The sequence below is a fragment of the Malaya genurostris genome, chromosome 3 (assembly GCF_030247185.1).
Source record: "Malaya genurostris strain Urasoe2022 chromosome 3, Malgen_1.1, whole genome shotgun sequence".
NCBI lineage: Eukaryota > Metazoa > Arthropoda > Insecta > Diptera > Culicidae > Malaya > Malaya genurostris.
Genome location: NC_080572.1, coordinates 299986759 through 300014653, shown reverse-complemented (window position 1 = coordinate 300014653; position 27895 = coordinate 299986759). Strand labels below are relative to the sequence as shown.

Sequence of the window (27895 nt, the reverse complement as noted above, 5' to 3'; positions counted from 1 at the left end):
CCCTGCCATAAGCACAGAGCGTTGCCGTCTGGTTGCACTAATTGGAGCTCCTATAAAGCCAACTGGAATGGACGCTTTGTCATCCATCAGAAAGACCAAAGAATGCACTGAGAAAAGTCCTAATTTTGTATTATTAGAATTGAAATCAGAGTTTAGCAAACGTTGAATACTCACCAGCCATTTTTTTTAATACTGAAACTGTTTAGCTCCTTAATGCTGGTCCACATGAGCTTTATGAAGGGTTCGTTTCTGCAAACCAAATTTGACGTCAAAACGACCATAATAACGTTTACTAACAGCGGATTTTCTGTTCCTTGGTTGAAATTGGATACGAAAATATTCGTATGATGGGATAACGTTCTGATCACAGTGTGGGAACGTTTCTTCCATTTTCCTTCCACATTTATCCATCAGATCTCGCAATGATACACATAATGGAGAAATCCAAGATGTTTCCCCATGACACCTCTCTTCCGCAACAGCGTAGTCATTCTCTGCTAGTAGCCTCCCAAAAATGTTTGAATCGATCCTTTCGGCAATCTCGTGCATCCTTTTCTAGATCGACGATCTCATCTAACTCATAGCGTTCGTCGATGAGTAACTTAACACTATCTTTAACATTCGAGGGCGAGCACTCTTCGTCTGTGTCGTTACCTACGTAAAAGATCGTTTGTAAATATTGTCATAGACATATAAAACATATACAACACCTTCTATCAACGAAATAAACTGATTGATAGTTGTGGCAAAGGCAGATGTATCCTCGATATCAGGAATGCGCCAGATGAAAGTTGACACTGGCTTAGGGTTAGCGTACAGCGAATGGAAGGACTAAACCAGATATATAGTTGTATTTCGCTCGTCTATCAACCGGTGCAAAAAATATCATATTAACTTCTACACATGATTATTGCTTCGAAAGATTACCTTCTAGAGTGTTATAGAGTACTTTTTTTAATCTCACTTCGCGTAAAGACTGTCCCAGAAAGTATGGACGCAACCAAAAACAGCTGCCATTTCGCAATGGTTCAGAATCTGTCAATTTTTATGGCTGCTTCCTGTTGTTTACACTCTTCTCTAACCACTTGTGCAGTTGTTTATTCGTTTTCATTAGTTTGTTTCGAAATGCGTGGACTTTCAGCAGAACAACGTCGAAAAATTGTGTACAAATGGTGCACAGAACGCGGACTGTCACTGAGAAAAATAACAAAAATGGAAGGAGTAAGTGAAAAAGCCGTGCGAGATGCAATCAGGAAGTTCGGTGAGGATAACACCTTTGAGGATAAACCGAAAACGGGTCGAAAAAAAGGTCCTGCTAACCCTCAGTTGGATAAACGTATAGTGAAGGCGTTCGAGCAAAAGAAGGAGGTTTCAGTTCGGGATGTGGCCAAAAAAGTAGGCACTTCGAAGTCAAATGTTCTTCGTGCTAAAGAACGTTTGAATCTTCGAACCCATAAGAAGCAGAAACAACCAAACCGAGGGTTCGAAAGCTGTACAATACGATTCTTGCTGGAAATTTGAACTGCATAATCATGGACGACGAAACCTACGTGAAACTCGATTACAAATCCTTGCCAGAACCACAATATTATACGGTGCGAGCAGGGCAAGTGTTAAACCAGTCCGAGACATCGATTGAAGTCGAAAAATTTGGTAAGAAAGCTATGGTCTGGCAAGCAATTTGTAGCTGCGGTAAGATTTCGAAACCCTTCATCACCATCGCTTCAATGAACAGCGAAATATACATCAAGGAATGTTTACTAAAACGACTTCTACCTATAATTCGAAGCCACAAGGATACTGTTGTCTTCTGGCCAGATCTTGCTTCTGGCCACTACTCCAAATCAACGGTAGAATGGTATACTACCAAAAATGTCACTTTCGTCTCGAAAGACATGAATTCACCAAGTTGCCCACAACTTCGACCAATTGAGGAATTTTGGGCATTAACGAAAGCACATCTTAGGAAACATGTCTCGGCAGCCGAAACCATTCAACAGTTCGAAAAAGTTTGGGAAAAAGTATCAAAACTTGTGGCCAAGAAGTCTGTACGGAATTTAATGAGAAACGTTCGCAAGAAGGTGCGCCAGCTAGTCTACAATGGCTAAGTAGCAAATGTTGAGAATAATATTCTGTTGTTGTAGTCTAATATTATCAGTATATCGAACAAGATTTGAATATCTAACACTTGTGAATTATTTACAGCGAAATCAAAGCGCGTCCATACTTTCCAGGACAGTCTTTAATGATCTATTGCCGTATCGACACCAGTCGAATTTCAAAAAACAATTTCAAGAATTGCATTGATTCCGCTACCAGATCTGTATCCTAGACGATTAGTGCTAAAGTGGTAGAATACAGAACTAACCATTGCTTCATTTGAAATCCTGAATATTATCGGTAGATGATCTGAATCCAAGTCCGTTTGAGTAATCCATTCACTACAAATGTTACACTAATCTACTAGATCCAGATCAGTTGTAGAAGGGTTTCTCATAGAAGATATACTAGTTGGGCTATTATGAAATAAAACTGGTTCGAAACCGGGAATTTTTATCTCACAAACCGGGAAAATCGGGAAATTGAAATCGGTAATTCACTTGTCTTGCTGTTATTTTATTATTGGGATTAAAACACCCAGTTCGATGACTAATCATAATACTTGGGAATTGATTCCCGTACCAACTGACAGTAAACCACACAAACAGCTCCCACAAGAGGCACTTAGTACACAAAACACGCTTCGTGAATCAATAAACCAAAACAATCGATTAATCATGTCAACACCTAAAACACAGATTCCCACGAGTTCGGAGCCACAGTGTAGTGGTATGCAATTGAATATATCCTAATAACCGCAGCAGCAACTTCAAACGTCACGAGCTGTGGTATCAATCGAAGTCATTCCAGGTGTCACACCGTCCCAGCATGAATAAATCAACTTAACTAACGATGTCGTTTTCATTTTTGCTTTCATTTTTTCTTTCTTTTCCTTACCAAACAATCTAACGGAATGTTTCCGGTTCGCCCTTCACCGTTCGCAGTGTGTATTTTGATCCATACCTGGCAGCAGCAGCAGCAGCAACAGCGGACCAAAACTATCGTCTACAGGTGAGTGATTGCTTTTTCTTGCTCCATGAGAAAGTTTTTTTTTGTTGTGCATGCATTCGAATTGTTTGACATAATAATTTGCCTTCCGTCGTACAACGATGGAAATGTGATACCGAGCTGTAAGGAAGGATACTGACAGACAAGTTGAGTGTCAATTAGCACACCCATCGTCCATCGTTTCACGCCGATGGAGACGCATAGTTGCTTGTGCAGAGTGCAGAGTACCGAGCGTCTCCAGGAAGTGAGTCTAACTAAATTTCTCAGTGACGGGTATGGGAAATTGCTACGGCGCTTGAGACAAAGGCATTTAATTACAGTCTATTTGTAGCAATTTACTCAATAATCAGTCTAAATAACAAGCACCATAACGACATGCAGATGATGTTGCTTCAGTTTACAGTCGTAGCCTACTGACATGACGCAAACCAGGTCGAAAGATTATCAAACTGTCAACGTGGCATGCGAACACCATCTGCCGGCTTTCCCCACACCACCACGTTCGACGCCAGTTAACGATCCGTCAACTTTATGGCAGTATGCTCAGGTGTCAACTCGACACGGCAGTATAAAACCTTTCGCTCCGCACGCCGGAAAATTCGACGAAACATGTTGAGCTATATAGTTTAGCTGGTGACGTGTGATGACGGCTGGTTAATCAAATAAAAGTGCGACACTACCGCATAGCCACATCCAGATGCTCGGTGATTGTGTGGGCGTCCGGTTGACATAAGTAATAAATTACGATGTGTGGTTTATTTATTTTGTACAAGGGGTTAATAATGGCCGAGATTTTCCGTGTTGCAAAGCAAACATATATTTGCGCTTCTGATCTCAAACGGTTATTTGTTTGTTTTTTTTTCAGTGGCCTTCTTTGATTAGCGTAGATTGCGTTTAAATCGAAAAACAACAAAATCAAGCAGGTGCAAGCAAACGAAATGTTATTCACCGTTAGTAAACATTTGCGTGGAAAATATTTCACCGTTATTTGTTCTAGTTTTTTTTTTTGCTTGCGCCTCCGAAAACCAGCACGATTTTAGACTTTATAATTGAGTGTTTCATTTCACAAAAACAATTACGAATCATAAATTGAGCAGCTTGTTTTCCCGGTGGCTTTCAATCAGCTAAAACAAAAATCCCGCACATATACGATTCGGAAAAAATCCACAAATTGGAGTTTGATTGGCAAAGCAGAGCATTTTTTTGTGTTGCACAGCTCCTAATTTGCATGGTTTGAATTTTGGTTTTTTCTCTCTCCTGGGAAGCGCATTTATTTTTGTGTTTCACTCAAACAAATGTAGAAAAAAGTTTACGGTAATTTCGCCGATTGTAGTGAGTGTTCGTTAAGCCAACCAGTTCCTGGTGGTTCACTGTTTTGCATTCTTGATTTTATGACAAACAAATTTTTCTATGTCGTTTCGTTTCTATGACATAAGAGAACTCAAACAACCACTATTAATGAAGTATTGAGTAACAGAGGCGAAGGTAGGCTTAGACGAAAAAATTTCCCACCAAAATCATTTGCATTTATACAAAAGCATTTTTAACAAATTTGAATCTGAAAATGTCGAAATGTCTACATTGAAAACTCTATTATCACATGGCTGCTATTCAGCGCGCTGAGTATTATTCGTGTGATTTATGTGAATGCGATTACGGTACTTCATATCATCTGACATGTAACTGTCCCGCATTAACGCAACTACGTATCCGGGTTTTTGGTTCTCCATACATGGTTGAGTATGTGTATGCGGAGCTAAATTTAAAGGATATTCTATCGTTTCTCACCCAATGTGGTAAGCAGCTATCGTCAGAGGGGTTCATCGTTCTTCCTGTGGAGTGAATGAATCCTTTCTGCATTGGCCTTAATAGGTTAGAAAAATTAAATCTGAAGCCTGGTTGTGTTCTTATTTTATTTAAGACTAGTTGACCCGTCGAACTTCGTCTCGCCTAAAAATTATTTGCTCGAATTTATGTTTTCGGACAGCAGAATTGTCAAACGACTAAGTGGTTAACATTTCTCTCCAATATTTTTCTGGTTACTTAACCTACAATCAACGGAATTCGGCACACATTCGCTTTAGCTCAAAAAGAAATATCACTAAAAATTAATGTGAAAATGTAAAATACTTATGTTAAGCAAATTTGAGCAAATGCACACATTGTCATCTCATCCTTTGAGTCAATGCACTGAACAGAGTTCCCTTTCTAATGGCTTTGACATAAAGAATATAAGGTGACACGTTTTCTTTTCCAGCTGTGATTCTTGCTTTCGGTAATCAATAAAAAAGCTCAATACACTGAGGTCTTTTTTATGCGGTTTTTTTACGTGAATTTTTTTATGCGAATTTTCAGAGTTATGCGGTTTTTTTAATGCGAAGTTTCAGAGTTATGCGGTTTTTTATGAGAATTTTCAGAGTTATGCGGTTTTTTTATGCGAATTTTCAGAGTTATGCAGTTTTTTTTATTCGGTACGTAAATTCGCATAAAAAAAAATTTCCGTGTAATCAGATTTTTGTATTGATAAACTTAACTCAATGTTGAAGAGTTTCTCTTTTAGGGTTGTTCATTCGGTAGAGTAGGATATATTTACAATTTGTATTTAGTCCAAGTAACCAGAGATTGGTAAATAAAGATTTGGCTTAAGAAGCATACAAAGTATTTTAAGAAATTACTCATACTTGAATGTTCTCCCGACGCAGCAGAACAAACTTTGAAGCAGTTTCTTGTACAGCTTTCAAACAGCGAGAAAGTTTTCTCAGAAATTTTGCTGTGCGTTCAAGTTGCCAAAAAGTGCCACACGTACTTCATAGCTCTAAGAAAGTGGATATCTTTCAGGTACTGTGGAACTTTTGGTTGCTTGGAGAGATGACGCTCAAGTTTTAATTTGATAATTATCTTTCCAATTTGAACATTCTTCACAGAATATGAAATATAAAATTGAAGTCTCAATCCATTATGGTAATCATCTTGAACACTTATATCTAATCCGCAAAATGTAAGTAAAGCCTCTTAGTTTGACCTTAGCACTTCTACTGCACGATTCTTTCATTGATTCATTCAAAAATTTTCTAATTTGTTAAACTTACGCTCACAATGATCAATATTATTCATCTGACTTTATTACACACAATCCATTAACGATATCAGAACTTTTCCTCCTGCCTACATAGGTATTTCTAGAACAGTCATATGGATTCTGCCAGTCATTTATGTTGTTTTCGCTTGATGTCTAACCTAACCCAGTTGCCACCCTAACGGTTGTCAAATCGTTTTTTTTAAACCAGTTTTGGACCTAGTTTCAACGTAATTGAACTGAAAATTGAGTCAGTTTCAAGTCTGATTTTTATATCGGGTTTGCTCACAACCCCGTTGTTAAGTGCAAACCCAACTTAGTTTCGTGAAAAGTGTTTACTTGATGAAACTATCCTGTCTTTTTCAGTTTTACCAAGCGAAAACGACATTACTAAGCAATAATTTTGATACCCAATTAAGCACGTGGCTCAAAATGAATAATCACATAATTCAAGTATGCCTATTCACACAAAACAATTCGTTTCGCGCCAAAACAATTTTTCCAACGATCTAGTATTCTTTTCTACGATGGCCAAACACTTATGCAACTCGTTATGCGCCAAACACCTATCGATGATCTAGCAACCATAGCCGATTCATCAAGTTCCGGACAAGTGATGCATCGCATTTTTTGAACGCTTGAGCCCAAATATTTTTGTACTCCTGCATGTTCCCAGCTGCCTTACCAGTCTTATTGAAGACCCTCTTTACGATTGCCCAGTAACGTTCGATGGGTCGAAGCTGAGGGTAATTTTGTGGATTGATATTTTTCTCTACGAAATTTATACCCTTTTGCGCAAGCCAATTGAGAGTGGATTTTTTCTAGTGAGCCGACGCTAAATCTGGCCAAAACAGTGGAGGTGTACTATGCTTCTTATATAAAGGCAGCAATCTCTTCTGTAGACACTCAGATTGATAGATTTCTGCATTTATAGTTCCGGTAGTGTAAAAAATGGTTGACTTCAAACTACAGGAACATATTGCTTGCCATACCAGTACCTTTCGACCGAATTTCTCCACATGAATCGACCTGTCCGCATCCCTCACATCCTCCCCAACGACGACAGTAGAGTATTAGTGTACCTGGAAGAGTTTTTAAGTCCTTCTTCACATAAGTCTCATCAACTTAAATGTATGTTTACAGCTTATTTTTGATACACTCCTTAGTTCGCTATTCGCTTTACATGCGTATATAAGGCAGATATAAAACTTCAGTGGCATACATTGGCACATTGAACCAATTTAGATTTCATTTTTTACTTTCATATTGTTCTTGGTTATGTACAATTGTTGGAAGTTGAAGCGCCAAACCGCTTTACCGACCGTTTTAGATTGACGTTTCCCAAAATTGACTCACTCACTCGAACCAGAGCAGGTGAGGCGCCCCATTCCGGATTGCGGATTCGTAGTTCCGGCCACTACTTGCTGCTGCAAGCAAAGATAAACGAATCATATTTTAGCCAACCAACCGACCGGGCACCGATTGCGAACGTTCAATCGGATGACGATTTTACTGACGGTTTGCTGGTATCGACTGCGAAAACAACCCATCTCTGGAATGCAAATACGTATGACGACAACAAACCACTGGGGATTGGGTTTCGGAAAACGATTCATTTTCCCGGCTGGAATAAATTCACAAACATGTCCTAATTCGCCCGAGGGAACGAACAGCGACGACGGTAATCAGTGCGGAAGCTGCGGTTTTTTGATAAATTGTGTGCAATAGCTTCAGGATACAAATTCATTTCGGAGGTGGTTCTGAATTTTGGAGGTGGCGTAACGCAAAATTGCTCTGCAGCTATAATAAATGGTAATCATAAATTGTTGTTGCAACAATTAGGCGCTCTTTGTCTCATTAAACATTCGATCGATTCTGCCCCAATGGTTTTTTTTCTTCTTCGAAAATACATTTATTATTTCAATCAGGATAACACTTGGTTGATGTTATTTTTTTTTGTTCATCATTGCTTCAATACCCAGCCAATGGCCGAATGAAAATAAATATTAAAATCAGTTGAACAAACAATTGTCAATCGATAACTTCTGGACCGAACATTTTTTTCTTCTTTCAGTGGGAGTCATGGGTGATGGGATTCCATTCAGATTGTGCTATCCTTTGTCCTTGTAGCTCGTTATCGCTCCTGGGATTCGCCCACTTCGGTTTGCGTAGCAACTATTGTAGCCCGTAATCCCTGTGACAAACTGTGAAATATGTGCTAATTATCGACTTTTCTCTTTCTTTCCTCTTCTTTATTTTGCCGGTCAACCCTGTTTTCCCCAAACGCAGGCAGCGAAACCAGTGACGGAGGTTCAAGCGCAACCGACTATTTTGAACGTAAGTAATCCAGTGTTAATCTTTTTTTTTTGCACTAGAGTTAATATTTGAAGGGGGAAAGTTTGAATACTACCGGTGCTACCGAAAGGATTATTTGCGGGTTCATTACCGAAATGCGCTCCGGCGAGTCCTGGGGAACTCATTTGTAGCCTGAGTACGTGTTAACTGGTGTAATTCAATCTTCACTCAACAACACTAGTCTGTGTTTTTTTTTTAATTATTAAAGGCGTCAATGTACTAGGTTATAGTATAGTTATACCAGGACTGTGAGTTCGGCGTAGAGCGCTGGTCTCGCATGCCAGTTGTCGTATGTTCGAGCCCTGACATGAAAAGTTTCTTAGTGTCAGTGGGATCGTAGCATTTTAACACCTTACAATCGTTCTGTACGCTAAGAGTCAACTGCGAATGGTCAAATTTCACAAAAGGAATGTAATACCAAGACTTTGCTTTATAAGCATTGTACGTTCCTGAGGATTTATTGGCAATGAAATTCCTATAGCCCTATATCACTTTGTATGGCAGCTATCTTGTTGCAAATCGATCAGTAATAAGAATTTAGAATGCACGCTGGCCGCAAATAAGCATTATATTTGATGCGAATCGAATATTATAATTAATTGAAAACAGCCTTTGGTCAGTCTCGAGAAAGGATTGAACGCCTATTGGCAATAAACTAATTTCCAAAATACTCAATCTGAAAGTAAGTATTCCGTTTCCTAAAAGCCAGTACGAGCCCGTATTATCAAATCAATCTTCTGTATTCGATTCCAACGGTTCTGTTTAGCCCTTATTAGTATTAGCGAAGAAACAGATTGAATGCGAAACTCACTGGTAAGAAGCTTTGGAAAAATATGCGTCCCGGAACAGGACTCGAACCTGCATTCTTTGCACGGATAAAATTCCATTTTCGGTACCATGATTAAGTTAACAGTTAACCGGAATATTCGCCATGGCGGACGAAATGTGGCGTGTAGGCGTGTTTTTGAGTTCCTTCTTCGTTTTATTGATCAATTCCTTCTCAGTTTTCGCCAAAAAATGCTGGTGGAGTAGATTTTACGCTTCAGGTAGGCCCAGAAATTCTTGGGAGCTTGGTGTGTGAAATTAACTTTACCTCGGAGCTCACTTCCTTTGTGCAGGAAGTAAAATATGAAGTCGTCCATCACCACCGGAATGACGCGATCTTTGCGGGGAAAATCGAGTTGACCATCTTTGTCAGCCGCTGTTGCTGTGTCATTTCAGGCAGCTCCAAAACCAGTGGACGCAACTTCCGCTTCCTGACATGTATGGTCTCATGTTCGTCAGATACGTTTCCACTGTTTGACCGTTTGCACCAACTTCCCGGCTGATGCTCTGATTGTTGTCTAATGGTGCCAAGATATTGCCATCACGGTTAGAATTCGACTGAAGGTCAAACCGCATTCGGCCGACATTTCCATCGCCGATCTTTTTTTCGCTCTTCGGTTATGACTGAGCTGCCGGCGTGCGCATGTATAGGTACGCCGGACCCGACACGATTGATGCGGTGCCATAGCCGAAGTCAACGCCGGAGAGCTCGGATCGGTTGGCTCGGCCGAATGTGGAGTGCCCTTGATAGAGCTGTCAAGTATTGTCTGCTAACTCATGGGTTACTATGATTGAAACTGCATGGGTAGTTTTGTCAGTGCAGGTGAAGGTAAATCCATGAAAAATCGGCTATTTTTATCAATTTTTTCAATGTAAACGCTAGAAACCTTTTATAAATTTTTTATGACGGTTTGAAACCTTATCAGACCTGTTAATTTGAATTTATGATACTACGTTGATCTGCAAACTAGAGAAATTTATTAAACAATTTTAAGAATTCGCTACACAGTACAATACACGAAGAATTGACATTTTTCTTCAATAACCCTATCTCTAGAACCGGAAGTTGGATTTGAATAAAAACCAGAACATTCTTATGGTATCTAAAAACCTCTCTGTAGAATCTAAGGTTGTAGAAATCGGTTAAGTCATCTTCGAAAACACTGATTTATTTTCATGTGTTTTGTGCATACCACCCTGTAATTCCGGTAGCGGAAGTCGGATCCAAATGAAATTCATGAGCTTTAAGATCTTTCTTTTGAATTTTGAGAATCGGTTAAAAAAATAGTCATTTGTGTTGTTCATGTTGTTCTCATCATTTTTGTCGTTTTTTGTGGTTTTTTTCATTTTTGTTATTTGTATCTTTTGCCAGATTTATTGTTCGGTTTTGCCATTTTGGTGAATTTTAATTTATTCGATGTTTTCGTCATTTTTGCTTTTTCTGTCATATTTTTCGTTTTAACCGTTTCTTTTATTCATGTCATATTTGTTGTTTTGCCATTTTTATCGTTATAATCATTTTTGTCGGTTTTGCCTTTCTTGCCATTTTGTTTTTCTGCCTTTTGCGTTTGAACACAAACGATGAATTGCTTATTGAGAATTGGAAATTGAAAATCAAGCAATACAAATTGCAAATTCGAAACTGGAAATTGCAAATTGGAAATAGGAAATAGCGATCAGGAAATAGGAAATAGAAAATAGAAAATAGGAAATAGGAAATAGAAAATAGGAAATAGGAAATAGGAAATAGGAAATAGGAAATAGGAAATAGGAAATAGGAAATAGGAAATAGGAAATAGGAAATAGGAAATAGGAAATAGGAAATAGGAAATAGGAAATAGGAAATAGGAAATAGGAAATAGGAAATAGGGAATAGGGAATGGGAAATGGGAAATGAAAAATGGGAAATGGGAAATGAAAAATGAGAAATGGGAAATAGGAAATAGGAAATAGGAATTAAGGAATAGGAAACAGGATTTCAAATTTGATTTTTTCATATTAAAGTACAATCTTTCCGGTAAATTGTGGAATAAAATTTCATTCAAATGGCTGCCTCGGCTGGCCTTGAAGTACGCCATACGGTCGGTCCAGTGTTTTAGTACATTTTCGATTGTATGCAGCTTTATTTCAGCTATGGCTGCACGAATGTTGTCCTTCAAGGCTTGAATTGATTCTGGCTTGTCCACATAACACTTATCTTTGACAGCCCCGCAAAGATAATAGTCTAACGGCGTCAAATCACAGTTCCGAGGCGGCCAAACGACATCCGAATTTCGACTGTTATTTCGATCTTCGAAGACTGTGCGCAGAAGATCGATCGTAGCGTTGGCTGTGTGGCACGGAGCGTCGTCTTGTTGGAACCAAATGGTGTCCAAGTCTTCCTCTTCAAGTAACGGAAAGAACCAATCGCTAATCATGGCGCGGTAGCGCTCGCCATTGATCGTGGCGGCGGCTCCTGTCTCATTTTCGAAGAAAATGGCTCAATGATGCCGCCAGACCAAAATCCGCACCAAACCGTCACTGGCTTCTCCATGATAACGTGCCCATTAACATGATTTTGCTTATTAACATACCCGCCGAGATGAAAATGTGCCTCATCCGAGAAGATGATTTTTTAGCACACATTCCGCAACATTACCATGATTTTCAAAGTAAGACTGCAGTATTGTCACGCGTTCCTCAAGCGTATACACAACCATTTTCGTTCAACGGAAGGATAAAACTAAGTTTCTGTCAAATCAGAAGTGACATTCAGGTTACCATTGTCGAAATAACCGCTTGTTAAAAAAAATGTTAGATTGCGGACCCTGTATCGAATCCATTTTTAAAACTGCTTGTGTTGAATCCCAGTAAAAATTACCAATCTAATCAGAAGATGCGATGTAGCATAAAAAATATCGTAAGCATACTGAATGGCAACGATAGGAATAGTTTCAAAAAATAACCTTGTGCCTTGGAAAACAATCACTTGACGAATAAATTCTTCTTAAAACAACTTTCAATAATGTTCTGATCCGTGAAATTCTAGAACGAATCAAATATACCTACCTACGTAAAAAAACCGGTAAATACACCAACACGAATATTCGAAGCACAACTTTCCGCTCCAGTTATTCCTCAGCTAATGAATGGAAAATATAGCGATTTTCCGCTCCAAGAGCACAATTTCGGGCCATCCCCATCGTGCAGATTAGAATAACCGACGATTTTGGAACACAGCACAGATATGGCGGGTGCACCATTTTCGAAACGGGTGTTCAGATTAGCTGGCAATCTCGGTAGCATCGGCCGATAAAATTTCACCCATTGGTGAATACTCACATTTTCGGAAACAGACGGCCGGTGGGTTTTTCGGGGACAATCGAGTTTAGGTGGTTGTGTTCGTAGAACGAATTCTGTTCATTTAAATACAAACGGAATTTGGTCGTAAGTGCCACGAGTATCATTGAAATGGTAATAAATTTGTGAACGATTCATTTGATTGAATTTAGCCAGGGAAATAGAATAACAGATGCAAAGAGTTTTTTTTCTGATATTATCGGGATGGGAGAGAAATGTGTAAATGGTTTCTGTTATCGCATGCCATGTGGATGTGATCGCGCCAATGAACGACAACGCAGAGCGACTGTTGAAGCTATTGAATGCTTCATGAATGCCGTCGTGATGATGTTCTGATTCACCTAATTTTGACACAGTTTTTTACATGTTGGTAACACTGATTGAACTCTCCTTCACTGATGACGACTCACTTTGCATATATTGACCATGGATATACGTTTTTTGTTATGTTCCGATCTTTGAAACAACGTTGATTGATATTTTTTTGCGGTTCAAAAACATTTTATGAATTTGGAATAAAATGAGTAGGCTGTGAATCCGGCCAGGTGGGAAAATTTTGGCACGTGACATAAAGCATAATAGGATGCTTTGATTATACCCTAATTCAAGCGATTTTTGACGGTTCCAAATCCGTGTAAAGCAGTGATTCCCAAACTTGTTTCGTCGAATGCCCATTTTGGATACATTATTCATTTTACTGACCACCAAGTTAAAATAAAATAAATTTTGCATTGATGAATTGCAGTCGCGTAGCCAGAAATTTTTCTCGGAGGCTTCAGTGTAAAATTCGAAGTATTTTCCATTCAATAAATTAGACTTATCTTGAGAACATCACAAGCACAACAATTATGTGGAGGATTTATCAGTTTTCATTACAAAAAATTGGTAAAAATATCTAGTCCTTTTCCAAAAACAGGTTTGGATCTATTTTTGAAAAATAAAGTGACCAAATTTTTGTGATTAAATCTATATGCTGCTAACTCTGAGAACGATTTTGTGCGAAACTCGGCTATTCGAATCGTACAGTAAAAAAATCGGTTTTCAAAATTGAAAGTCAATTTACAACATAAGAACACCACTTTCGAATTCAATGAAACTTTGTCCCAAGGGAAGGTTATTATGTTCCCTTTCAACTGTTCATGTACTGTAAAGCAGGCAGTTTCAGGAAAAAAGTGTTTCTAACTCAAACTTTTTCTTGTCCATAAAATAATCTTGTCTGAAGCTTTTTGTAAATATCGGGCAACCAGTATTCTGTGAAATTTCCTATTAAATTGAGATTTATTAAATTCTTTGATGATAGTGACTTTCAGTTTAGTTTAGTTTTCGATAAAAAGACACTGTAACTTTTTTTTTGTAAATTAATTTCAAATATTTACAATCAATTTTTTTTCAGTGTTGCACTCAATAAGGATTTTTTCAGTATTTTTATTGGAAAATTTGACTGATTTTGTGAAAATCAATAGTATAATACTTTTTTGTAGCATCACTAGTATAGCACTTTTTTATCATGTTTAACAATGTCTCTTTGAATTTTTTTTAATGTTTAGCCGTTTTTCAAAAGACTTTTTGACACAAAGTCTACATTTACAGACAGTGTCATTCAAATCAGAAAGGGTGCTTTGTGTGGGTGGGCGCGAAATTCGTCATATTTATAGAGAAGAGTTTTTATGATATATTTTTTTAAGTTTCGGGAGGGGTTTGAACCCCTACAACCCCCCTTGTATTCGCGCCTCATGAATTGACAAATAGCTTCTAGAAATTTCTTTTTAATGCCGAATGTCTTAGAAATACATGAGACGTTCAGATCTGGTGTTATCTCAAAAATGTTTTTCTAAAGATCTACTTAGGAACTTAGAAAAAATTTAAGATTTCCGAAATTACTTTTTTTAATGTTAAGTGTCTTATAAATTTATGAAACGTCGAGATATGGTGTAATCTAAATGTAATGTGTCTGTTGATTTTTTAAGTGTCAGAAAGTTGACTTAAAAAAATCGGGATAACACCAGATCTCGACGATTCATGCATTTCTAAGACAAAACAAAAAAATCGCCTAACTTCGGAAATCCGCATAAAAAACCGCTAAACTTCGGAAATCTTTCGCGGTTTACTTCGGAAAGTCGGGTAAAAAAACCACATTAAAAAACCGCGTAAAAAAGATCTCAGTGTAGTGCAATTGGCAAGACGATTTCCGCGGATCGGAGAAGATTGTAAAATAAGAACTGTCTCTGATAATTGGTGTCACCAGGTTTTGTATTTTGTTATTTTCATTTTACCAGTCATTTATTTCAGTCTGTCTTTCCGTTGAGTAATTCATTTAAAATATAACATTCGGTGTGTTATCATGCAAAATATGATTTAGGCATATGTGGCCAAAACTGTACTTTTCCTTGGCGCGAAATAGTTTTTCTAAAAATTTGATACAGAACGTAGACAGGAATAAAAAAAAAATAATCGCCAGTAATTCTGATTTGACACTTTTATTAAACAAATCTCTCTACATATTAAAACAAGAACATTTATTAATTCCTAAGAACATCTTGATTTAACATATCGTCAAATCTCTAAATAAAGTCCTTCTGAGAAATTTCTAAATGAACGCAGTATTCCTGCAGATCTCTAGCCTGTAGATTGTGAAAACTTTCGGCATTCCATATTTAAATGTCAAAGGTTTGCAAACGTTTTTTTCGTAATTATGTCGCTTTAGACCTCATCAAACATCATGCTTACTGTTTAACCGTTGTGCACTCGAAAAAAAAAACACCTTTAACCACCCGAATGGGTACCCGGGTACCCATTTTTTTAAATCGCTGTAAGTTGAGCATTTTTCAACCGATTGAAGTAATTTTAGCACTGTTGGATTCAGGAACTTAAGCTCTTTGGGATTGGTACCCATAAAGATGGACATGGTGCTCCTGGTTCCCAGGAACCCGGATATCCTAAATGAGTTCCGACATCGAGGCATTTATACACGGATTTCACGTATTTTTGTAATCTTATCTAAGAATTGCTATATGAAATCAAGTGCTATGCTGAGTTGTTATGTTTATATATTTCAGGGGGCATCCGTTATGTACGTAACATAAAATTTTGAATTTTTCTACCACTCCTTTCCCCCTTTGTCGAGCATTTCTCAATCTTTTCACCATGTATTGTCACGTATTTTTGAAACCTCTCCCCCCTAAACGCGTGACGTACTTTATGTATGTTCCCTTATATACTTCACTTTCTTATCTTCAGTTTGAAAATTATTATGTACTTCAGGCCTATTGCGAGGAGCACGCAATACAATTTTTAATTCTGGCAACAAACATTTCGAAACATCACGAAGTTACTTCCCAAACAGTTTCGTTCTCATTTATATTTCCTTTTTTTCGTTCTATGAGAGTAAGTCCAGAATAGGCCAACTACCCTTTAGATGACGTCATTTTTCTACAAAAGGTTCATTTTGGTACGGCCTTTCTCAAATAGCTGGTTTGGAAAAGTTTCAAAGTAGTAAATGACATTTATGGTGGAAAACACAAGTGTCGGAACATTCTACGGAAATCCGGATTAACGGGAACCAGAAGAACCTACTACAGCAATATACACGGCCATCGAAAAGTGGATAAATTTCTGAATTTACCCGTACTGAAAAAATTCAAATCGGATGGAATTTGCCTTAGTTACAAGCATTTTTATTTGTGGGTACCCGGGTACCCATTCGGGTGTTTACGTAATAAAAAAAATTTGAGCCCCCCCATTCGACCCCCCTTACTGTAAAATGAAAAGTCAAAGCATGAGAAGTTATGGTCCAACTAGTTCTTGGAATTGACCGAATTGCAGAATCTTAGTTTAAACCTAACTCAGAAATTTCTTATTTTGAAATTCGAAAAGGTACCCGGGTACCCATTCGAGTGCATAAGGGTTAATTTTGTTATTTGCTTTTTGATTGTTAAAATGGCTTCGAAGCAACAATATCAACTGGTCAACATTTTGCTCGTACATCGCGAAAATCCAAACTACTCGCAAGCAATTTGAGAAATCCGCCTAAATTCGGAAATCCGTGTAAAAAACCGCTAAACTTCAGAAATCCGCTTAAAAAAATCGGGTCAAAAAACCACATTAAGAATCCGCGTAAAAAGAGACCTCAGTGTAGTGCAATTGGCAGAACGATTTCCGCGGAGAAGTTTGTAGAATAAGAACTACAATAACTTGTGTCGCCAGGTTTCGCAATTCGTTATTTTTATTTTATCAGTTATTTTTCAGTCTGTCTTTTAATTGAGTAATTCGTTTAAAGTTAAACATTCGGTGTGTTATCATGCAATGTACGACTTAGGCATATGTGGCCAAATTCCTTTGCTTTGCTAAAAAAAAATATAGGACTTAGACAGGAATATCTGACTATTTCATACATTTGAAATTAATTCCACATCATAAAAAACAGGTTATCGTCAGTAGTTCTGATTTGCAAATTACCTAACCTGACACTTTGATTTCGCCATTGTGCCGATTTATGGATGAGGGTTTCTGCTAAACAAATATTTCCACGTATTCACAAATCTAAATTAAAGATATCGTCAAATCTCTAAATAAAATCCTTCTGAGAAAATTCTAAATGTATGCAGTATTCCTGTTGATTTCCATCTCTAGCCTGTAGATTGTGAAAACCTTCGACTCTCTATATTGTGTTCAAACTTCAAAATGTTTCAAGTTTGCATGTGTAGCTGACTTACGTCCATAGAGTACGCTATGTCGCGTTCGACCTCATCAAACATCATGCTCACTGTTTAATTTTGTTATATGCTTTTGGATTGTTAAAATGGTTTCGAAGTAATAGTAGCAACGTGTGAATGTTTTGCTTGAACATCGCGAAAATCCAAACTACTCGCACGCAAAGTAGTCGAAATTACGAATGAATGAATAATGGTAGCAGAATTTTGAACGATAGAATTGACTGTTCCGCTTGACTCCGTAAGGTCAATGTTACCGTTCGTCCTCGTGCTCTCCGCTTTCCACAGTAACTATGGAATTAACGGTGCCGTTATTGGCTTACAAAGATCGTTCAATCGAGTATCATCTGGGTTTGACTGAAATCTTCCTCGTAATACAATACAAACCAACTTTTTAACTAGTATTAGAAATTCTCATTTGGACTACAATATGTCTGTTGATCTTTTAATAAATGAATAAATAATATGTTAATATGTTATTTGGAAACGTTTGACGATTGGCAAGCAGTCTTGACGGGAGGAAATCGAACGCCAGATGTCAGAAAAACGGTCGTAAAGAGTTTCAAGCGGATCTCCAACTTCTCAATCCAAGATGTCACAAGCAAGCTTGAAATGCCATCTACAACCGTATATCGAATTTAAAAACTAGCAGGGCTCTCCACTTACAAGAACGTGATGACTACAAATCGTGCGATAAGTTGCTCATGGAGGTTGATTACAGGGTACAGGATGATAAAACCTACACCAAGACATTCAGATTTTAAACTTTTCTCTGGACAGAAATACAGACCTGAATCATTCGCCAGAAAATTTATGTGCTGAAGTTCCCGAACAAAGTTTTGTTTTAATTCCTCAAGCAGTACAGCAGTGTTTCGTTCTGCATTGGCTGCATTTGTCATCTCGTCACCATGGAATAGTAATGTACCAACAACGTTCTGCTCATGAAAACATGAGACCTTCCAAAACGCCAGAGCTCCGTCGAATAGAAAAAAAATATTGGAAGCGCGAACTTAAGAAAAACCAATAGGCTATTGTTCAAAGCAAATTCGCATTTGCTGAGAAGAAAGTATGAGTAAATATTTTCTCTATACTCTGCATAAATTGATTCATTCGTGTTGAATCAATTTTCTAACCTTACACCCTTCAAGTTTTCAAATGTTTTGCAACTAGTAGGTTGGCTAGATCCTTTAGGATTTAGTCATGATTTTTTAGAAAATTTTTCCACAAGGTTGGCTTGAATACATTTGCTATGGCCCTTTCTCGGAAAGTTTTTTTTAGAAGCCTGCTATTTGAGACTCTTTAGCAAACCTGTTGAAGACTTAGAATCTTTTGAAACATTATCTTCTATGGCTACATCAGCAGAGCACTTTCCAAACCATGCAATTTCCGGTTAAAGTGGACTGTTCATTCTTCCCGACAGTCTTAGGAACGACAAATCAGGTTTTGGTGACTTCTGAAACAGATAATAACATTCGTGTTCTCTGTAGACATATTTTGTTGACAGATAAAAAGATACAAACAAGGGGAGAGTCACTTAACACAAACTATATTGTGCCTCTAAAAAAAACACGTAATATACTGTGAGTCTTAGTGTGCCATGCTGTGCCCCATGAAACAGATACTTGTCAAAACTGAGCCCTTTGTGTGCCGCAACTGTGCAACTGTATGAAAACGAAAGTGCCAATATTGATAAATGCACCAACGCATCGTGTTAATGTGTGATTGGCACATTGTTCTAAGCGTCCTCCCCTTGGATACAAAACTATGTTTGTCATTTTACATAATACACTTTTCAATATTCAATTGCCATGATTTGTTGACAACATGGACAATAAGGATTAGAGTAAAATTATTGCTATGTTAACTCCATATAAATTTGACCACATTCGTTCGCTTGGAACGAAACTAACTGAAAATATTTCTTTCAATTTTGATATTGTCGTCCCTCTCCCTCTATTCAGTACGCTATTATTTCGCACACTTCACACATTTTGAACCGCTTTCAAAACCAAGCAAGCCTGGCGTCTGTGCCACCCCGTCATTGTACCGATTGTCAACAACCGTGATCGTACAATACACGGCAAGGTTTTCATTGTGTGAAAAGGTAAACGTCAAAATAATTCCCGTTTTCATACCCAGCGATCCCATCCCATCCAGCTGAATTTCACTTCAATTTCGCACCTTTCAGCGAAATTAAAATGTTGGTACGCACTGCGAAATCAATTTCCCTGTTCATCAGGCCCGAGCCGACATTTAAATATAGCCATAGAGAAGCCAGGTACGTGTTGTTCAATCGAGCTTTCACTAAAATGAATTTGTAATCGAAGAGCACAATTGGAAAGTGCACGCGGGAAAGTGTCGGAGCCGTGGTGCTGAAATTAGTTTGTTCGTGAATTAATCAACGTAGAATGTAACGAAGCCGGTATGTCCTCATCTGACTGAAAACAAATATTTGGCTTCAAACCAAATGTGTGCGGTGGTTCGATATTGTTTTTCCCGCGACGAAGTTGTGAATAGGTTGTTGTTTTTTTCCGACCTAGGTTTATTGGCCACGGTTGGGGGGTTTGTGGATTTCCACTGAATTTTACATGGGATGTGCCATCTCTATTGGCACAGTGACGTTGAAATGAAATCCAGAGGCGCTGCTCGTTCGGAGACGATACTTTCAGCAAGAGCTGTCAAATCGATAGAGAAATTTTAAATCTATTTAGGTTAATTTCTGATAAAAACGGACAAATTCAATTAAAACATTTTCGCAGCTGTTTGTTTAGAAAGGAACATCGTGCTTGGATCAATACCATTTATCAAATGCCTAGGAATAGCGAGTAAAATATTCAAAATAAATGGAATTCGATTGTTGAGAATGATCGCAGTTGGCTTGTGCGTCGGACGTCAAAAAATTTCACTTTCGTCAATATTTTTCGAAAATTAACCTTTACTCATTTGAATGAAAAATGTATTAAATGTAGTCTTCGTGATTGTGATTCTATCCTGAATAGAAGTCCATTTAAGTTTATTTTTCGTGAAGAGACGTGTGATTCGAATTACGAAATCTATGTTGTTTTCATATAGACTGGCTCTTGAAGTCTTTTCATCAGTCTACTGATCTTCTGTGTGTTAAATTGGTGATTACATGGAACTAATGTTTATGGAGATTGCACTCTCGATTGGACAGGAATGGTGATTTCAACTCATATCATGATCATATCTCTTACCTACCCAAATATTCAACACCGAGACACCTATGGAAGAGAATGATGAGTCGTTGTCCTTGTGGAAAGTAGGTAAAGCATCAATATTTTCTCTCCTCCATATTCTTTGCCTTTCCCTGTGAACGATGGAGATAGAGGTGGTCTGCAATAGTGGCTACCACATCTCTTTGAGTTTGAATAGCATTATTTTCAAAATACCATGCTCTATTCAACTCTTATTAGTTGTCTGAGGGCTTTGGCAGGGCCGCCGAGAAGATGTCAATACGGGCCCTCTCGTTCTGTGAGGATTCCCTCCTCTCGGCGGTCCTGGGCTTTGGTACCCGTACTGCCCATCAAAAAAGGAACACTTTTCTTAGTCAGTCGGCAGAAAATATGATCAGTGTGCAATCCGTCAAGACCATCGTCACATGGTAACATAACGCAAAATAAATGTTATTCGATTGTTGAACATTCTGGTACTCGAGTAATATGCTCGACACAGGTTGTGATTGAAAAAACTAACCTAACCAAGTTTTACTCATTCCTAAAGATACCCCATGTTTAATTGTAGTTCACACTAGAAAAAGTAAGACTAATCACGGTCAAAATAATTTTCTTAAGCTCCGAGTTCATTTTTGTTTATTGAATAAACGAAAAAACCGTTACATGAGAATGAAAAACTCTGAATAATCATCCTTTTCTTAATTTCTCTGTTCATAAGCAGATGTCACTACCGATAATTGAGCTTTGCTGCACGCATCAAAATGATTTGTAGTCGGAGCTGGCGCAAGACTATCTTCAATTTAAATTAAACTTTCTGGAAATGTACATTTTGTCACATTTTTGTCACTTTGTATTCTTTCTTTTTCTAAAGTTGATCTAGATTGTCTTCGTGAAAGGGTCAATTTTTTCATCATTTTTTTTTTTTTCAAAAAGTTTTGGTCGAAAAATGATAAATCCTATAAAAATTTCAAAATTAGTCAAATTTTCGAATAAAAATACACAGACTCGAGATTTCCGAAATTTGAATTTTTATGCCAAATGTCTTAGAAATGCTTGAAACGTCAAGATTTGGTGTAATCTCAGTATGTCAGAGAGTTTTCATAAAAAAAATCGGAATAACACCAGATCTCGTCGTTTCATGCATTTCTAAGACAAAACCAAAAGTCCGGATAACTTTGAAAATTTGCCCAAAAAAACGTGTTGCTTCAGAAATCCGCGCAAAAAAAATACTGTAAAAAACCGAGTTAAAAAGCGTATAACTTCTGAAATCCGCATAAAAAACCGTATAAAATACTGCGTACAAAAAAATCAGTGTACTAAAAAAAAAAACAAATTGAATCCTACACTGAAAAATTCGAAATTTCCGAAATCGAAAAAAAAATCGATGCCAACGTCGAGATTTAGTGTGATATCAAAACAAAAATTTTGAAAAAATTGACTTTCTGGGACATAAACAATATCAAAGTCCCAGAAAGTCGATTTTTTCCAAAAAATGTTTTTTTTCGATTTCGGAAATTTCATGTGCTTCCCCCTGTGGTGATTTTTCAAGATCGAAAATATTCATACCTTAACCGTCGGGCAGCACCCCTTACCCATATTCGATTTAGCCCAAATTTTGTATGGGGACTTTTTTCGAAGTGGTCAAACATTTGAGCACCACCGCCTTACGAAATTAGAGGGGATCCCAGAATATTCGCACCCTTATATATTAGAGCAGTAAAAAACAACGTGTTTTGTCGGTTACGTCACTTATGTCATCATACCTCCAGAACCAAAAGTCACAGCTATTTGATCTTTGAACTTGATCAATGGCCCAAGAGTAGCTTTCAAACGAGCCTAAGCTTGTTGGAATCGGTTCAGTCATCTGTGAGAAAATTGAGCGGTAAAAATATCTTCGAAAAGTGTACACACACAGACATTTTCCGATCTCGTCGAACTGAGTTGAATGGTATATAACACTATGGATCTCCGTTCGAAAGTCGGCTTTTCCAGCAATTCTAATACCTTTCTATAGAGAAAGGCAAAAAAATTTAACAAAAATTGCGTTACTTTGTAAATCGACATTTAATTTTGAGTGCGATTTCTTTCAGTGTAGGGTTCAATTTGGAATGTTTTAAGTAGTTTCCGGAATTTGACTTGAAAATTACTAGCATATTTTTAGGGTTTGTCATTTTTCGACTATAACCATTAGAAAAAATAGTTTGACCATTTTCAAAAGACAGTCTAGATATATTTTGGGGGAAAAAAAGTATGCAAAGTGGCTTTTTGTAACAAAGTATGCATGTCCAAAAAAATTTCATTGGAATTTAAGAGGGTGCTGCAAACATTTACTCGAGTTGGCACGAAATTTGTCAGCTAGTTTCAGATTATAAAACATTAGATCAAGCTCTGCAGCACGATGTTTTGTGTGGAATCTCTATAATGGAACTGAAACTAAAACAAACGTATCACCAGCAGGCCGTTTATTTTGTTTTATTCGAATAGTTATAATGACAAATTCTGGTGATAATCAATTTTCAATACTGTTGTGTGAAACCTAAAAGACTGTATGCAACATCCTTTTGCATGACATTTTGCCTCGTTTCGATTTTAGTACCGAATACTGCTATAAAACGAGCCTTATAGCAGTATTCGGGTTTCGATCCCTTAAGGAACCCATAAATTTTAGTTGGAACGCACTACGATTTCTCAAAGACACTGCTACACTGATTTTCAAAAAATAGGAATCAAATGAAACGGTCATTAATTCCTTAGGTAAATTTAATTGATTTTACGATTTCCCGTTCCGAAAGTATCGGGGATAGAGGAGCTCATTTTATGATCCCACACAGTTCGAAAAATTCTTGTGATTTTACATCTTATCAGATGCACTTAAATGGAGCGTCATATTTCACACAAATTTATATTCAAGAGCATGTAAAATTGTGTGATTTGAAAATTACATGGCTTTAAAACGCAAGGAATAAAAATCAAAAGATCGACATCAACAACACGACTTGAACCGAAAAAACATTAGATCACAAAGCACACCAGTTAGTCGACTGAGCCACAGAAGCACATATCTGCTTGGCTGGTAATTCGTGCATATAAATTCATACAGTCTCAATTACTAGCCGAGTGCAAATTACACTCGGAGCCAGTAAATTTCTGTACGAATGAAATATTGTGTCATTTGAGAATATTGTGTCATTTAAGTAGTTATGAATTGTATCGTTTGAGGAATTATGTCACCTGTAAAATTCATAATTTCTTTCTGTGCATGCAAAATTGCAAAATTTTAACTGATTCCGGGATCCTAAAATTACATGGTGATGAGTGTTTGACATTCAAACCGTCATAGAAGATGACGATAGCAAAAATCTTTTAAAAAAAATTAAAAGTTCGACTCAAAACTATTTCAGTGTCAATGAAATGGAAACCGCGAAAACAGCTACCGCAGAAACGGGATTCTAACTCGTAGCTAGGCGTAGATTGCTGGCGGAGTTGTTGCCATAGAGATATGACTCGTATAATTGAACTGCGTGGCGCCCGAGCACAGCTGAACATGTTCGGTTCTGCTGTTCAGTTAGGCTGTTTCTTTATGTGTTTTCACATGCAGGGTAGTTTAATTGGCAAAACAGTTTCCACGGATAGGAACTAGCCTATGGGCTCCCGTCCTGTCTCTGCGGTAGCTTTTTCGCGGTTTTCTTTGGGTTGCCTAATCGATTGTCATACGTTTAGATTCAAAGGATTATTTTGTGATTTTATACAATTTTTACTTAATTTTTTTTTTGAAAACTGAAAACACACAAGCGGATAGATAAGACAAAGGTATCATCTCATTTTGCATTCTATGTTTTAATAAAAAAAAAAGTTATCAATTTTCTCAAATGGTCAAAATGCACCGAAACTTCCAATTACGAACTAAACAGGAGTTCACAAATTGAGTTAGTTCGTAAAAAAAGTTTACGGTATTTGGGGATCAATTCGTGAAAAAAAATTTGTGTTACGAATTTGGAAAACTCCAGTCATATGACTATTTTCGAAACGGATGGGAAGAGTAGCTGAAAGAAAATGATGTTTATTGTCGTTTCCAAATCCAAGATGGCCACTTCCAGTTTATAGACATTTCTTTAAAAAACGCTTATAGTTTTAACATGATCAGTATCTAACGGGGAAACAGATTGGAAAACCGACATGTGAACACAATGATGTAATGAAAACCGCGAAAATGTTACCGCAGAGACGGGACTCGAACCCGTAGCTAACTCCTAACCGGGGAAATTGTTTTACCAATTAAACTACCCTGCATATGAAAACACATGATCATGTTAAAACTAGCTCAAGGCGGCTTTACGTCTTAACAAAGCCTAAAACAAAATCGTTGAAGGACAATAAAAGGTTTGTCTACCTTTACCATTGTGTTTGAGATCACACAATCGTCACTGCTGCTACCACACACTAGTGGAGATCCATTTAATCGATGGATGAAACTATCGTGTGTTATCCCGTAGATAGCGAAATAGACAAAAACAAAAGTCTCAAATCAGTATCGTGCGGCAAGAGCAGATGGGTAGAAATAGACTCGTGATCATTGTATGTGTTTCTGTTGAATTTGTTTCCGTCGATACGGGACTGTAAGTGAATACCGTAGTGGCTAAGTAGAGCGAAGCATGCTTAGTTTCGTCCAATCAATTGGACTTTCTCTTCATGTGTTTTCATATGCAGGGTAGTTTAATTGGTAAAACAATTTCCCCGGTTAGGAGTTAGCTACGGGTTCGAGTCCCGTCTCTGCGGTAACATTTTCGCGGTTTTCATTACATCATTGTGTTCACATGTCGGTTTTCCAATCTGTTTCCCCGTTAGATACTGATCATGTTAAAACTAGCTCAAGGCGGCTTTACGTCTTAACAAAGCCTAAAACAAAATCGCTTATAGTTTTGTTATTTTCAGAACGGATTTGATGAGTAAATACCGGAAAACGATGTTTCAGGTGGTTACGAAATCCAAGACGGGGACTTTCGTTTTTTTCGGAACGGATTTCATGTATTGATGTCAGAAAATGATGTTCGGTGTCGTTTTCAAATGCTTAAAAACTTTACAATATTAGTATTATATTTTCTGAACGAATTTATTGAGTAGAATTCGGGAAACGGGAAAAATCCTTACAACGGGAACAGGTTTGGTGAGTAGTAGAACGAATTCATTCTGAAAATACCCGTTTTGCAAAGGTTTTCAAGGAGTATCAATAAACCGGAAGTCGCCATCTTGGAGTTACGCAAAAAAAGGTTACGTAAAAAAGTGTACCGAAACGGGGTTTTGAGTGCGCAGAAAAAATTCCAATAATAAATATTAAAAATAGTTTGACCCTTTTCGAAAGACATTCCAGATCGATTTTGGAGAAGCAAAGTAGCTCTTTGTAACAAAGTCTACATGCCCGAAGAGTTTTATTAAAATTTAAGAGGCAGCATTCTTATTTCAAAATATAAAACATTATAGTGAAACCTCAAAGTTCTATATGCAAGACGAATAACAGTACTTAAACTGAAACATATGTTACGCTTCGTTTTTTTATGTTCTCTGCGAATTTGAAACACGAGAAACACGCTACTGAGGTTGCCAGTTCTTTTTTTTGTTTTTATTTCCTGATTTAAATTTTCAAACTTTAAAAAATGTTGCATCAACGTAATCTCCTTCCAAGAGCAACGCAATCATTTCAGCGCCTCTTCAACATTTCAATACCACTTTTGTAGAACGATTGATCTGTTGTCTGAAAAAAGGTGTCATTTACAGCGATAACCTCTTCATTCGTGCGAAATTTTCTACCGGCAGGCATTTTTTTCAGGTCTGCAAACAGCCAGTAGTAGCTGATTGCCAAATCTGCCGAATACGGTGGATGCGGGAGCAGTTCAAAGTTCAATTCATGTAGTTTCACTATTGTTTTGATTAACTTGTGACACGGGACGTTGTCTTGATGAAACAAATTTCTTTTCTCTGTAATATACGGTCGTTTTTTTCAATTTCAACCTTCAAACGCTCCAATATATAATATTCACTGTTAATGGTATTTCCTTTTTCAAGATAGTCGAAAAATATTACACCACGCACATCCCAACCTTTTCTAGCCGATTGTTGTGCTTTCGGGCGCTTTGGACGAGGTTCGCCAGTTGCTGTCCACTCTGATGACAGTCGTTTTGATTCCGGAGTGAAGTGATGAATCCTTGTTTCATCCATTGTTACATATCGACGACAAAATTCCGGTTTGTTACGTTTAAACATGGCCAAACACTGCTCAGAATCATCAACACGCTCTCGTTTTTTGGTCAACAGTGAGCAAACGCGGTAAGAGCTTTCTCATAGTCAAATGCTCATGCAATATAAAGCCAACACGTTCTTCTGATATCTTTACGATACTTAATTCTTCGATCATTCAAAACGATTTTGTGGATTTTTTTATGTTTTCTGGTGTTACGTTTAAAGCCCGCAAACCAACATTTTATTGTTGTTTCTGATGAAACGGGGTCTCCATAACACTTTTCTAGCCATTGCTTTGCTTGAACGGAATTTTTCCCCATCAAGAAGCAGTGTAAAATTAAAACACGAAATTGTTTTTGATCCATTGTTCTGAAAATAACAAAAGTAGTGTCACTCTTAGCACAATAACTCACAAAGTAATGAATAGAATATCACGAAATTTTAACCGCTGTCCTTTAAAGGTTAGTATTTAATGATAAAAAAGGTGACTGCAATAAAACTAGCGTCATCTATGTGTTAGGCTCGGAACTTTTCAGTCCATCATTCAAATACAGCTTCAACTACAATAACTGTGTGATAGTTGATGTCAACAAATATCAGCTATGGTGTCTTTCTCTCTGCTGGCATTCGTGATTTATGTCCAGCACACTGTAATCTAGCGTAGTTTTATCAACATTGTGTCGGTATCTTCAGGATTGTGATCAAACATTTTTATATCCATTGCAGGCACAGCCGCTGCTTAAGACGCCGCTTTCTCAAGCCCAGCAGGCTTACAATGCTGCTACCTACACGGCCGTAGCAGCCAGAGCCGCCTATGGAGCAGCGGCCGCTGCACAACCGGCCGTAGCAGGATACGCTACCGTTGCTGGGTAAGTAGTTTAAACCGTGCCCTGTCATGTGGTTGATAACAGCGCATGTGTCCTTTCTACAATTTCCAGATACGGACGTGAATATGCTGACCCATATCTAGGTCACGGTATCGGTCCGGTTCCCGGATACGGGGTAAGTTTTTCCTCTTCATCCGCTTCAATGAAATCGTTTTAATGCTAATATCT

At 37.7% G+C, this 27895-nt stretch overlaps 1 protein-coding gene across 6 annotated transcripts in view; it reads left to right on the top strand.

The window, feature by feature from the left end:
• Positions 1–27895, top strand: part of LOC131439112 (RNA binding protein fox-1 homolog 2-like) — a 573206-nt gene that overhangs the window by 538308 nt on the left and 7003 nt on the right. For 5 of the 6 annotated variants that reach the window (XM_058609730.1, XM_058609729.1, XM_058609728.1 and 2 more), the window contains 4 exons: positions 3045–3111; positions 8474–8521; positions 27567–27709; positions 27779–27842. In XM_058609730.1, the coding sequence (XP_058465713.1) occupies positions 3045–3111; positions 8474–8521; positions 27567–27709; positions 27779–27842 (322 nt within the window). The remainder of the gene's footprint in view (positions 1–3044; positions 3112–8473; positions 8522–27566; positions 27710–27778; positions 27843–27895) is intronic. The other variant, XM_058609732.1, reaches the window with a different exon arrangement.